Genomic DNA, 14,253 nt, shown 5'->3' with positions numbered 1-14,253 from the left:
CTTTCTTTCTTTCTTTCTTTCTTTCTTTCTTTCTTTCTTTCTTTCTTTCTTTCTTTCTTTTCTTCTCATAGACCAAAACTTAAACCCATTTCTCTCTGGAGCTCATAGATTGCACCACAATAGGTCCATTTAATGGCTGTATTTTGGGCCCTCCTGGCTCACAGTGAATGTCAATAGTAACCATTTCCCTTTTGAGCAGTAACACTGAAGGTCTTCCCCTCCCAGTTTGATTTCTTTTTTTTAATTAAAGAGGCCATCCCTTGACTCACTTCTTAAAGAGACCTATTCACTAAATGGGCATTACCTCACTCTGAGTAACTGAAAAGGCCTTAGCCTAAAAGGACCAGGTTCTCCCATTGAATCCTGGGTCATCTCCAGTTGGCGTAATGAATATCTGGTCACTGGACTCAAATGGCTCTGGAGGAGAAGGTGAGGCTGGTGACCTTGCACAGCCTGCCCTCACTCAAATACAAATCAACTGTAAGTTGTGGCCTCACTTCCCTGACACCATGGTCCTCTTCAAAAACAAAGGACAAACACAACAAGTGAAAGTCTAGAAAAAGAAGTGGTGATCACCAAGAGCCAGCATGGCTTCATCAAGGTCATTCCAGAATAGCTCATTTCTTTTAATAGCAGTAGATGGGCAGAGCAAGGAAACAGCCTTATGGCACACCTAGATTTTAGCCGATAATTTGATAAAGGCTTTTATGTTCTCTGCACAAAAGACAGATCAGAGTTCAACAACAGGGCAGACATAAGACAGGTCAAAGGACCAAATTTGAAAAATTAGTCATTAAAAGTTCATTATCAGATTGGAGACTGGTCTCTACTGAAGTGCTGTTGAGCATTTTTGAACAATAATTTGCATCAAGGCAAGAATCCCATACTTATCAGTTTGGTAGATGACAAAAAACTGGGCCAGAAACAATGAATGTGTGAGCCAGAGTTGGGCCCCAGCAAGATGTTATGGTGCAATGTTGGTTCCAGCTTAAGAAGATGACGTTTAATGGGATGGACTCAAATCTTTTATTAGTAACCTCAAATGGATTCGGGACCTCTTCAATTTGGGATGTTCTCCCCATGATGTAGCTCAAAACTCATTTTGTTAAAAAAAACAACACAGCAAAGTTGGAGCTGGAATCAGATCTAGATCTTGAATCTTGAATTCTGGCTTTTCCACTGACTACCTGTGTGCCCTTGGGCGAAGCATTTATTAAGTGCCTATGTGCCAGGTACTGTGCTAAATGCCTTACAAATATCTCATTTCATCCTTATGATAGCCCCCAGGAAGTAAGTACTTTTTATAATCAATGTATTCTAGTATATGATATATTTTATATCATATTAAATATATTAATTAATGATATAATATATTTTATAATAAAATTATCCTCATTTTACAGATGAAGAAACCAAGGCAGATAGGGGCTCAAGTGACTTGCCCAGGGTCATGCAGCTAGAAAGACCTGAAAGTGTCTGAGGTCAGATTTGAACTTGGATTTTCCTAACTCCAAGTCCAATGCTCTATCTCCTGCTCTCCTTCTCTGGGCGTCAACTTTTTTTGTAAACTCCATTTACAAAATGAGAGAACTGTAAGACATGACCTCTAAGATCCTTTTGATCCCAAGTAACAGAAGGAAAATAATAGCCTCTGTCTCACAGAAGCTCTGATGAGCTAATCTCATGAAGTCTGTTAGGGAAAAACAAAAGCTCTAAGAAAGGCAAGAAATAGGCCCTGCCCTCAAAGAGATTTCATTCTTTTTTTTTTTCCGCTTTTTTTTTTTGGAGGGGGGAAAGCAGGGCAGTAGGGGTTAAGTGACTTGCCCAATGTCACATGGCTAGTAAGTGTTAAGTGTCTGAGGTAAGATTTGAACTCAGGTCCTCCTGACTCCAAGACTGGTGCTCTATTCACTGCACCACCTAGCTCCCCCAAGAGATCTTCTAATAGGTGAGGCCACATGGAAATGACTGGGTATAGGCTGAGGATCTAAATGGAAGGCAATCTGAAAGCGGGGGAGCATTGACTGCTGAGGGGTCTGGGAAAGGTCTCATGCAGAAGATGATATTTGAGCTATCTTGAAGAAATCCAGGAACCTAAGAGGTAGTGGTGAGGGAACAGAATGTTCCAGGGCTGGGGGACCAGTGCAAAGACATGGAGGTGGGAGCTAGAGTGTCCTGTCCTAGGAGCTGCAAGTAGGTCAGTGTCACTGGATCTCAGAGTTCGTAGAGAAGAATCAAGTGTTAGAAGTCAGAAAATGTAGAAGGGGCCTGGTTAGGAAGAGCTTTAAATGCTAAACAAAGGACTTGATATTTAATCCTGAAGGAAATAGGGAGCCATGGGAGCTTATTGAGCCAGAGGGGTCTGACATGGCCTTAGAAAAATCACCATGGCTACTGAATGGAGAATAGAGTGAAGTGAAGAGAAATGAGCCAAGGAGACCAGTTACAAGGCTGCTGTCCAGGTGGCAGACAGTGAAGACCTGAACCATCATAGTGATTGTATGAAGGGATCACTTAGGAAATGCTATAAAGCAAAAATGATCAAATTTGTCAACAGATTTTTTACAAAGGGTGAATGAGAGGGAAGGGTCCAGGATAACAGCAAAACTGTAAGCTTAGGTGCCTGGGAAGATGGTGGTACCCTCACTAGGCATAAGGAAATTAGAAAAGGATTGGAATTGGGGGGGGTGGGGAGAAGATAATGAGATTTGTTTGGGATATATTGATTTTGAGATGCCTAAGGGACACTCAATTTAAAAACCTTGAAGCACTATATACATGTTAGACTGTATTATTATTACAGGAAAGGAGAACTGTAGTTAGTCAATTGTTCCTTGGAAAAAGATCTGGGGATTTTGGTGATTGTAAAATCAATATGAATCAGTGGTGTGATGGGGGGGGGGCAACCAAGAAAGTTCATGTGATCTTCAGCTGCATTAAAAGAGATCTAATGCTCTAGACAATCCTCACCATTATAAATTATAGAAGAGGTGATGACCTGATTAGTATAGGGAATTCTCACCCAAGAGTTTCTTGTATTAATGAAACCCTGTGCAGGCCTATAATGTCCATAAGGTCCTGGGAGGTGGTAAGAGCCAGGCTGTTCTCTGCCTTGGTCAGGCTATATCTAAAGCACTGGTGTCAGTTCTGGGAGCCACATCTGGGGAAGGACATTGAGAAGCTGGAGTGTGTCCTGAAGAGGACAGACAGTCAGAATGTTGAAAGGCCTTGAAATCTTGCCATATGAACATTGGTTAAAGGATCAGGAAGTTAAGCCTTTAAGAAAGCCTTGGGGAGATAACAGGAAGGGTCTAGGGTTTGAAGACCTGTCACCTTATAATGTATTGGATTTCTTCTGTTTTGCTCCAGAGTATTTGTCCAAATAAATACATACAAAGCAAAGAATGTGCAAGATAAGTAGAAAACAATCAAAAGAGGGAAAACACTGGAATTAAGAAGGGTTGGAGAAGGCTTCCTGGAGAAGGTGGGCTTTAAAGGGAGCTAAGGAGGTCAGTAGTAAGAGGGGAGTCAGAAAGGAGAGCATTCCAGGTATGCAAGATAGCCTTACAAAGGAGCAAATCTGGGATTGATATAAGGGAAAATTTGCTAACAGAGTCATCCCAGAATGAAAAAAAAAGCTGCTTTGGAAACTACTGGGCTCTTGTTGGATATACTGTAAAATATATGCTTGTTGGAGATGCTGTAGAGTGCTCCTATGACCCTATTTAAAGATGGAAGTGACCTTAGAGGTCACTCAGTCCAACCCCCTCATTTTCAGATGTGGAAATAGAGGTCCAGAGAAGTTAAGACACTTGCCCTGCATCACACAGAGTCAGAATCCCAGCCTAGGGGCAGAGATTCCACATCCAATACTTTTGATACTAATGATTTTTTTTAACCAAAGTGGGTTTTAAACTACATCATTGAAGAGAATATCCCAAATTGGTGTCTGACTATAAGGCTTTACACTGATTTCTATTAAATTTCATTTGTCTCCCAGTAAACCCCCTCTGCCTCAGGAAGGTGATTGTAGTTTAGGTATGGGTGGGTCTCCAAGGCCCCTTCCAACTCTGAGATTATTGATTGTAAGTCTTAACTTAAATTCAGTAGGGTAGAGAAGGGAAATTTTGGTGAGAGAAGTGGATGTGTGAAGGGACTGGGAAAGAAAGGGTTAAAAGGGTCTATTTAGAGAGAGGACTTTAAAAGGAGGGAGAGGCCAATGTATGAGTGGTTGTTGTTGTTCAGCGTTTTGGTCGTGTCTGACTATTCATGACCCCATTTGGGGTTTTCTTGGCAAAGATCCTGGAGTGGTTTGCCATTTCCTTCTCCAGCTCAGGAGTGGGAAATTAGAAGATTTGTGAGTGAACCTCGTTTAGGGCCTCATCACCTGGACCTCTGGTCTCCAAACTGGAATTTCCATTTCCAGTCTCTTTTCTCTCCCATCTGTTTTCCATCTGGATGCCAAATTCATCCCTAAACACTTCACTGACCATGCCAGCCTCCAGGGTCTCTCTATTGCCCTGAGGATAACCTACAAAATCCTCATCCTAGTACTGAAAACTCTTCTCAATGGGGTTCACACATGCTTCTCACTTCAATAAACATTTATTAAGTACCTACTGTGTGCCAGGTACTGTGCTAAACACTGAGGAGCAAAAATGGGCAAAAGCTCCCTGCCTTCAAGGAGCTTACATCCTAATGGGGAGAGAACATGCAAACAAATATATACAAAGCCAGGATATATATAGGATAAAGTAAAAAAAAAAACAATCAAAAGGGGGAAAACACTGATGGAAGAAGGGTTAGAGAAACTTCCTGTAGAAGGTGGAATTTCAACTGGGACTTAAAGGAAGCCAGAGAGGTCAGTAGCAGGAGTGGAGGAGGGAGAGCATTCCAGGCAGAGAAAATGCGCAAAGTGTCCAGTCAGTGGAACAGCCTGAAGACCACAGTTCCTGGATCTCAGAGCACCTGTTGGGGAGTAAGGTATGAGAAGTCTGGAAAGGCAGGAGGGGGTTGGGTTCCGAAGGGCTGTGAATGCCCATTTTTTATTTGCTTCTGGCAGCATCGGGAGCCCCTGGGGTTGTCTCCTGTCACTACCCTTTGTGCACTTTCTGTCCCTGCTGTTCTGGTTTGAGAATTACTGCTTGTACGAGACTTTCCATCTTTATTGTCTGGGGTCTTCACAGCCGAATGGTTGGGCCACCTAGCTGCTGTTGAGTAGAATCATAACCTCCTTAGGTCAGTGACTGTGTTTGTTTTTGTATCACTAGAATCTAACACTTAATAAAGTGCAGCTAGGTGGTTCACTGGATAGAATGCTGGGACTGGAGTCAGAAGACTTGAGTTCAAATGTGGGCTCAGACACTTAATAGCTTCATGACCCTGGGAAAGACACCTACCTTCTGTTTGCCTTAATCTTAATCCTTAAGAAGGAAATGGCAAACCACTGAAGTATCTTTGTCAAGAACACCCCACATACGGCATTGGTGTGGCATTGTCCACGAGCTCACAGAGAGTTGGACACAAAAAGTACTTAATACATATTTGTTGAACTGAATTAAATGAGGGAATAGGGTTGTGAATGGAGGGAGGAATATGAAGGGGAGGTTTATTGAGGTGCAGGGCTCAGAAGGGAAGAAGGGTCATAGGAGGGGAGGAGTCAGTGAGGGAAGGAGTCTGGGAAGGGAGGGGTTGTGAGGGGAGAGGTCCCACATCCCACTGTGCTCTTTCAGCCTAGACATTTCCTAACTTGCCAACTTTTCACTCTATTTTTCACCTCTTGCTCTGGGAACTGCTTCTTGAAAGGACTTGTCAGCTGACTGGGACTATGTCACTTTTATCTTTGGAAACACAGTATTTAGTACAATACTTGGCACATAGTCAGTGCTTATCAATGTGTCTTGTTTTTGTTAATTCATTGTGAGAGAAGAAAGTTGTGAGGAGAAAGGCTGTGAATCAGGTGGTCAACTAGAATTTAAGAACCTACTATGTGTTAAGAACCTACGAAATGCTAAACACTGTGCTAACTCCTGAAGATACAAAGTCAAATATAACACAGCCCCAGAGCTTAAATTCACAGGGGAGACGACATGTACACACAGAAGGTAATTGATATTAGAGTAGGAGATAGCATAGCCATGACCAATTGGTTCCCCATCCCCCAGTTGATGTAGTCACAGAAAGCAAAGAGTAGATTGCAGAGGAAATGAAGTATTAATATGTTAGTGAAGATGCATCTATTCTCTGTCTCTCCTTACAAAGAGCAGAAATATTTCTGTGATTGAATTGGAAGAGATGTTTAGGACTGGCTGAAAATTGGTTATGTCCCTGGAGGCCTTTAAATAGCTAACCCTGCCAGTCCCTGGAAGTAGTCAGTGGAGAATTCAAGAAAAACTTTTAGCAAAGGAGCAACTTTGTGTAGTGTCCCTTTTATCTACACCAGAGGGCAGCAAGCTATGAGGAAGAGGGAATTTTCTTTCTTCCCCTTCCCCCATCTGACATTCTGCTTAGTAATGGACCTACTTACTCAGGAGAAAACACCCCATCCATCAGTTTTGGAGTTTATTTTAAGAGTTCAAGTTCAAGTTCAAAAGAACAGTTGAGGGAGTTGAGGGACGTGTTCCAGTCAGACAAAGACACAGTGAATCAGTGACTGGAGGGAGAAAGCAGTTTTGAGGAGTCTGACCAGAAGGCAGTAGAGAAGAGAGAAGCCCACAATGTGTTCAAGGTTGAACTGATCCTGTCAGTCAAGACTGAGCTATGGAGAGAACTCCATGAAGAGAAGGCTTTGCGATGTTAGAGGCATAAGCTGCCCTCCCCCAACTATATTCATTGTCTCACTACTGTGATACCCTATGCCCAGTTTTACCATAGATTTTTGGGTGGGGTATATTTGCGGGGAATGAACCTAAAGGTTTTTTTTGAGGGAGGGATGCTTTGTGCTACTGTTCTTAACATGCCCTCTTAGCTAATGACTACGTGTCTATTGTCTGACTGTTCATGGGAAGCACACCAGTGGGGGCTTGTGGTATACAGCCTTGTGAAGGACCCCAGAACCTGTATAAGTAATAGTTACCCTCTGTGAGGCTAAATGTTTATTCTGATATCAATCAGTCCTCATATGGGTGTCTGTTGGTACAAAATAAATAAAAAGTAATTTGAGGAAAGACACTAAGAGTGAGGGAGATTAGGCAAGGTCTCGTGTAGGAAGTGGCACCTGAGCTGGGTTCTAAGAGGTGACATGGAGAAGGCTGGGAGCGGAGCCAGGGCTGGGCTGGGAGCGGAGGCTAAGGGAAAGGAGGGCAGAGGTATTTCTTTTTTTTCCCTTTCGGCCTTAGACACAGCTTTGCCGCAGAGCAATCTGGGAAGAGCTGTGAGGGGTGGGCCAGCAGAGTTGCGCGCATGCTCCAGATCGGCCGTGCCCGCTCTTCCTTCCCCCGCCCCCACTTTCTTTTCCTTCCCAGTCCTGGGTCTGTGGTTGGGACTTGGCCTCTGGCTCGCTGTTGGACGCTCCACCGCTAAATCCAACCCTCCTGGTTGGATTTAGATCCTGGGCCGGTTCCCCTGGGTTGCGGTCCACCCAGTACTGGGACGGGGGGATGGGGTGGGAGTAGGAAAGAAGTTATGGGGATGGACAACGCGGTCCCCGAATCGTATCGTAGGCTCTGTCGGATCGTGTGCTTGCTGCCCTCATCTGGCCCCAGCTGGGAAAACAGACCCTTGTGGCGGCGCTGTCTCCCTCTGTCTCCCCCTTGGGGCCGAAGCTGGCACTGCCTCCTCCCTGCTCCTCCGCCCCTCCCTGCCTTTCGGGTCCACTACCAGCCTGGGGTCTGACCTGGGCGAACCAGCTAAGTGTCAGAGGCTGCAAGGGAGGGACCTCGCAGACCTTCGATGTCCTTGCCCTTGATTCACTGACGACCGGGAGGAGAACCTCAACATGCGATTAGTGGCAGGGAAACACTCGTGGAATATGCAAAATATCTTTATTTCCCTTGGGCTCCGCCCTGCGGACTGCCCCTACCTCACCTCCCTCCTGGCCAGGGCCCGGCAGCCCCAGGTCAGCCCGAGGAAAAGCTGGAGCCTTTGTTAGCCTCTCGTCCTCTTCCTGGATCTCCCCTTGCACATCTGGGCAGCTCAATAGCCGACCTCCTCTTCAAGGTCCGTCCCCCCCCAGTCTCTCCTGTCTTCCCCACCTCCTCCAGGCCTTCCCTTGGTTGAAGCCTCCGGGCTCCACAGCTCTGGCTTTCTCAGTCTGGCCTTGCACAATCCAGCCTGGCCAATGGCCCTGACCCAGACGGAAGACCACTAGAAGCGGCCAATGGTGCTGTGCTGGGAGGTGCGCAAGGAACTGGCATCCCAGGCTCCCCTGGGCAGGCCCTTGGCTTCGTGCCAGGGCGGGAAGAGGCGGAGCAGCTGACGCAGCACAGCTTGGCGCAGCAGGATGTAGACCCAGGGGTCCAGGATCTGATTCCAGGAGGCCAAACGAACTGCGAGTAGGAGCAGGTGCTGCAAGGAGCCCGAGCTCCAGCCTCCCACGGCGAGTACCACCAACACCTGGGGATGAAGGCGGGGCTAAGAAGGAAGGGGTCAGAGGAGCGCGAAGCTCTCCTGATCCAAAGGGTCACTGAGCATTTTCTTTCCAACCACGTTATGAGATAGTGGACTCCCATTTTGCAGATAAGGAAATTAAGACTCAGTGAGTTTAGATGACTTCCATCCCAGGCACCTTTAAGAAGCCTAGACTCAGGTGCAAAGGGGCACAGAAGAGAGTGAGTTCTCACAGGGCCCAGTGAGAACACTATGTCCAAACTGGGGGAAAGGGGCTTGGGGATGGCCAGGGAAAAACCTACGTTTGGGATTCTGAAAGATGGGGAATCAAGAGCTGGGATGTCCCTGAATCTCATGGAAGGCATTTGGAGCAGTGGTCTGGAAAGGAGAATGGGAGGAAATGACTCAGGATGTTGACTTGGGGGACAGTGGAATTGTTGGGATCATAAATGACCAACCCTTCTTCCAAGGATTCCTTGGAGGAGTGTATCTGTTCAGACATCTCTTTGCCCAAGGAAGCTTACTTGGGGGTATCTATCAGAAGATGCCCACAGAGGGAAATCTGCTCAGGGATGTATGCACTTACCAGTAAAGGGCTCCAGCAGATGCAGGATACCACCATGATGCCCACCAGCTGGCCAACCATCTCCACGTCATGGGCCCGAGCTCGGCGTGGGGTAGGGGAAGAATAAGAGGAGAAGGAAGATGATGCTGAAGAGGATAAGGAGCCACCACCCGCACTCTGGGTCACCCTGCGGCTGCTCCCCTGGCGCCGCCGCCAACGCGCTCGGACTAATGACAGTCCACTGAGCATGTTGCACACCAGGGCGGCCAGCAGAGAGGCCAGACCAAGGCCAGAGAAGAGCATTGCCAGGATGGCCTCACCCCAGCCCCTTGGCTGGGCCAGCCCAATGAAGCACCAAGTTCCTGGGTACTGCAGCTCATAGCGCCCCACATGCAGCAGGGGCAGGAGAGAAATGCCTAAGGCAATGCCCCAAAATATCCCGAGTGCCAGGCGGGCTCGGGCAGCTGAGACCAGGCTGGCATGGAGCAGGGGTCGGGTTACTCCAACACAACGCTCAATTGCCATCCCACAGCCCAGCAACAGTGGACACAGGCCAAAAAAGACCATACAGGCCCCCATGAATTGGCAGACAGGGCCAGCAGGAGCCAGATCTGTGGCATAGAGGTGCCGTAGGACCAGGGCCCCCGGGATCACGTGGCCAGCAAAGTCTGTGGCCACTAAGCCTGTGGCAAAGAGTAGGAAGGGAGCCCGAGTACGACGGCGCCGGAATCGGATAAAGGCTCGGGCAAGGATGGCCAAAGCCAGGACATTAGAAACAGCTCCCAATGTCATGGAGAAAATGGGCATCACTGGAGATGAGGCTGAGTGGACTTCTGAGCTGTTGGTCCCTGGGCATGTTGAATTTTCCCCTTGCCAGCTGAGGTTGTACGATAGGCAAAGGGACATGTCAGGTGGCAGTGGATGTCTGAGCAAGAAGAGAAAAAAGGAGAGGAGGAGGAGGAGGATGATAGCCAGACAGGGAGGCTGGCATTCCCTTTGCTGTCCCCATCCAATGTCTCTTATTCTTCATCCTTCTATACTCCATCATCCCCTCATCCCCCCAGTTCTCCATCCCTTCTTGCATAGTACTACCCCCCAACTGTTCCTGTCTTCATCTCTCCACACTACCTCCCAAGCCCCACCCAATTACATTATCTATTCTTCCCACCACCCCTACCCTTATTCACGGTCCTTGAACCCCAAAGACTGTGGTAGATTTGTTTTGTCCCTTTGCAGGGTGGCATAGGGAGTGACTTTTGGCCTGGATCTGACCCCAGGTATCCCAAGAAGGACTGGGAGGAAAGGGTAGAGAGAGCAGGTTCAGAGAGATGTACAAAAAAAGTGGGTGGTAGGTATGGGGGCAGATAGAATGGGAAAGGCATAGGAGTGGGGAGACAGATGAAGCTGGCTGAAAAGACTGAGGTAGATAGAGAAGGGAGAGTAAGAAATGGGCAGACAAGGACTCATGGATGGCTCGATCAGAAAGGTCTGTGGGACAAACAAGAAGGCCCCAGGATAGGGAATAGGAGTTGACAGGGTGGGGATATAGAGGAGGATCAGACCCAAGTTGGGGGACAGAGAGATTAAGAGGGACCAACAGGATGGGAAAACAGGGGTGGGGGACAGAGGTAGATGCCACATTGGGTTAGGGGTAGAGATGAGAGGGAACAGCAGGGGTTCTCCCTGCCCTGTACTCTTTCCCAGGCAGCCCCACCCTGAGCCCCTCAGGACACTGCTCCCGTATCTCCCAGGTAGGATGAGCTGGGGAGCCCAGGCTCCTGGGGCCAGCCCATTCTGGCCTCTTTTACCTGATGCTGCTCTTGTGGCCCTGGGCCCCAGGGACCCATCCCTCCAGGCTTTGCTCGGCAGCAGCACTTCTTGTCAGCCTCAGCGCCCAGCTGCACTCTCCCCAAGGCCAGTAGCTCTCCAGGGCCCCGGCTCACTGAGCTCAGGGGGGCGGCTCCTTTGCTCCCTCCCGCCCCCATCCCGCCTCCAGCAGCCAAGAGCCGCTCCTCCTGCGCCACCCTAACCCCCTATCACCCCTCATCCCTCCCCCTAACCTGAATGAGGTTGAGGGAGGACTGCCTATTAGCATCTCCAAGACCTGATCCTATTAGCCAGCAGACACCCCCTGCCCTTCTTTATTTAATACAGCACCACCCAGCTTTCTTCCTGGGAGCCAGGGTCTATGAGAGGGAGGTACCCAGTTTCTAGGTAGGTGTAGGGTAGGGCCCTGGCGGAAACAGGGGATAGGGACACTGTTGGCACTGCAGCAGCCCCATACTCCCAGGCCTAGTGTCACCAGGGCCACTAACTTGGCAGCCCCCCTTCTCTGACAGTCTGTGGCCCAAGAGGGGCTCCCTGGAGGGCCTTCTCCCCCTGATGTAGATGCTAGGTCTGGATTCAACTCAGCTTATCCAGTGAGTGGGACCCAGAAAGAGGATATACCTTTACTACCCGGTCCCACTGCTCACTTTGTGACCAGGGGGTCAAGAGATTAACAACTATTATGACTTCATGTCCATAGCACATTGAAGTGTACCAAATGCTCTCTCCACAACAGCCCTGTGAACCAGGCAATGCCTTGCAATTCTTGCTTTGCAGATGAGGAAATTAAGGCTCAAATGGGGTAGATTTGCCTGTGGCCAAAGAGCTAATGTCAGAGGCAGGATTTGAACTGTCCCCAACCAATGCCAGTCCTTTTACCTCAGTACCTCACTATAAGGCATCCCCTCCTGCCATCCAACTCTTCTTTTAGACTCTAGGGGGGTCTGACCTTCTGTCCCCATCATCTCTCCTCCACTAGACCTACAAAGAAGCTTAGAGAGCTCCGTAGAATTGTTCGGTTTAGACCTGGCAGGGTTCTTGGAGATCATTACCCAACCCTTCCCCAATTGAGAGGAAACTGAGCCAGTCCCCACCCCCATCCTCTCTAGTTCCTTACCCCCCATTCTCAGGCATGGAGCCCTCATACTTTTCTCATTAATAACAATAATAATGCCGAGAAAATCCAAACACTGGAAAATGTGAGTGTCTCAGATACACATTCCCCTTTTTCTCCCCACTGCAGCCCTCCCTCTGGGGCTCTAGGCAGCAGGGCATCCCAGGTGAGAGGACTCTTTCCCAGCTCCTTGTACCACTCTGCCCCTGACTTCCCAATAAGCCCAGGGGCTTTAGAGCTGGGAAGGATCTCAGAGGGCATCTAGTCAAAACCTCTCGTTTCCAACAGGGAAATTAAAGTCAGAGAAATTAGGTGAATCTCCCAAGGTCACAAAGAATGGCTAAGGCAGGATTCAAACATCTCCTCACCCTAAATCCAGGGTCCCACTGCCTATGGTACTGATCTCTGTCCTGCTCCAAACAGTTCATGGATGGACAAGGACTCCCAGGAAATACTGGCTTGTGAACAGGGCTTTGCTGAGGGGACTGGGGACACCAAGCATCAATAATCGATGGAGAAGGCATGCAGCTTGGGAGGCATAAATGAATTGAGGAGGGAGGTAATGTTCACTTGGGTGGGGGGTAGGGTTAAGTAGGACAGGGGGGAGGAATGAATGGGCTGGAGGCCGCCTCCCCCCCATTCTTTTATTTATGTCAGGCTTAGGCTGGAGGTGGTTCCGAAGAACATGTAATCCCTGAGGAGGCTGGAGCTGGGATGAGGACAAGGGGAAGGTTTGAGGAGGGGACCCAGGAGTCCTGCCTCCCAGGAACTTTTTCTCTCCCTCTTCCCTCTTCCAGCCTATCCTATTCCTCTTCTGGGAGCCACTTGGAACTCTGCAGTTCTAGACCCCTAAAACTCACATACCCCTTCCCTCCTTACACCCAGAGAGAGCAGAAACCCTAGACCAGACAGATGTGTGCAATGAGACCCAATCATCCAAACCGACACAAAATGGGAGATACATCCCAGACTCAGAACCATCCCCCTTTCACACCACATGGGGCAATCTAAGAAAGGATCCCCATCTGCTCCACCAGTTCTCCACCCCCCCCCACCTCTCTGATTCAGCTCCTTAATGTTCCTACTCCGAACCCTGGGGGGTTGAAGCCGGCTTTCCTGATTTCTCCCCCCACCAAGCAACTGCACCCATTCCGCTGAGGCCCCCCTCCCTCTTCCCAGGGAGCTGACTGTCAAAACAACGGTGTCGGGTTGATGTCAGTCTCTCTGTATCCTCCTCCATCAGCTTGGTCCAAGGCCTGAGGGGTCCAGTCTCAGGGCTGGGAAGGGAAGGTTCTTGCTGCCAGCTGCTCTGCTCATCAGGGTCCAGGGTCTCTTGCTGACTCTTACTCTCAAAGGCTGGTAACATTACCCTTAGGATATGTCTGGCCCGAGGAAGAAACTGAGGCCGGAGAGAGGAAGCCACTTGACTAGGGTCATATGTCTAGAGCTGGGACTCCTAGGAATCATAGTCTGGAAGGAATAAGAACTAGTCTGGATTGCATCAATTTACAGAAGGGGAAACTGAGGCTGAGCAAGTAGCAGTGACGTGCTTAGTCACTCATCAAGTATATGCTAAAGCTGGAACTTGCCCAGAGACCAGGCCTAGGCAGGGAGGAAAAGAGAAAGGGCATTTGGCCTCTAGATCCCACCCCCCCATCTCATTTCATTTTTGGGGCTGCACTTGGGGACTTAGATATTCCTACTAAGAACGCTAAATCTGAATCAACAGCTAGGAATTCCAGCCCCGCTCTGGGGCTCAGTTTCCTTAACTATAAAATGGGAAAGTTATTCTTGCATATCTCCTTCTTCGGATTGTTTTGGAGAATGCTTTCTAAACTTTGAAACATAAAAATGTGTTATTCCTGATAGGACAAGGCCCTTGTTATGTGGCTGGTTTCTAGAGATACAGGGCCCCAGACAGGCCCAAGGAGTTTGTCCCTGCCTTTTCAGGAGGTGCACAGCAAACAGTCAGAAAGAACCTCAGAGCTGAAAGGGACCTCGGAGACCACTGAAATACCACCACAACTTACACAAGAGGAAAAGAAGGCCCAGAGAGAGGAAGGTCACCCACCAAAATAATGGCATGGTCAGGACTTGGGCTCAAGTATACAGACTTCTAGGACAGCTGCAACCTCAAGCTGAAAACTTCCATTGCTGAGAAGCCTGGAGGGAGGGCCTGGGCGCTAACCAGGCAGAACAG

General features: G+C 48.6%; 1 protein-coding gene across 1 annotated transcript; it reads right to left on the bottom strand.

The window, feature by feature from the left end:
* Window positions 1-7,338: 7,338 nt before the first annotated feature.
* PTGER1 (prostaglandin E receptor 1) lies at window positions 7,339-14,237 on the bottom strand. Its single transcript, XM_069082915.1, has 3 exons — window positions 10,921-14,237; window positions 9,134-10,037; window positions 7,339-8,553 (listed from the first exon to the last, which is right to left on the bottom strand). Exons 2-3 carry the CDS (start codon window positions 10,016-10,018, stop codon window positions 8,305-8,307), a joined length of 1,134 nt encoding a protein of 377 aa, XP_068939016.1. The 5' UTR covers window positions 10,019-10,037; window positions 10,921-14,237; the 3' UTR covers window positions 7,339-8,304.
* Between the last annotated feature and the right edge of the window lie 16 nt (window positions 14,238-14,253).

This window comes from Petaurus breviceps, unplaced genomic scaffold, assembly GCF_028583685.1.
Source record: "Petaurus breviceps papuanus isolate PSGF00001 unplaced genomic scaffold, PetGlider_PUasm1.0 172, whole genome shotgun sequence".
Classification (NCBI taxonomy): Eukaryota; Metazoa; Chordata; class Mammalia; order Diprotodontia; family Petauridae; genus Petaurus; species Petaurus breviceps.
Note: the sequence above shows the minus strand (reverse complement) of the source record. Positions and strands in the feature narration are given on the sequence as shown.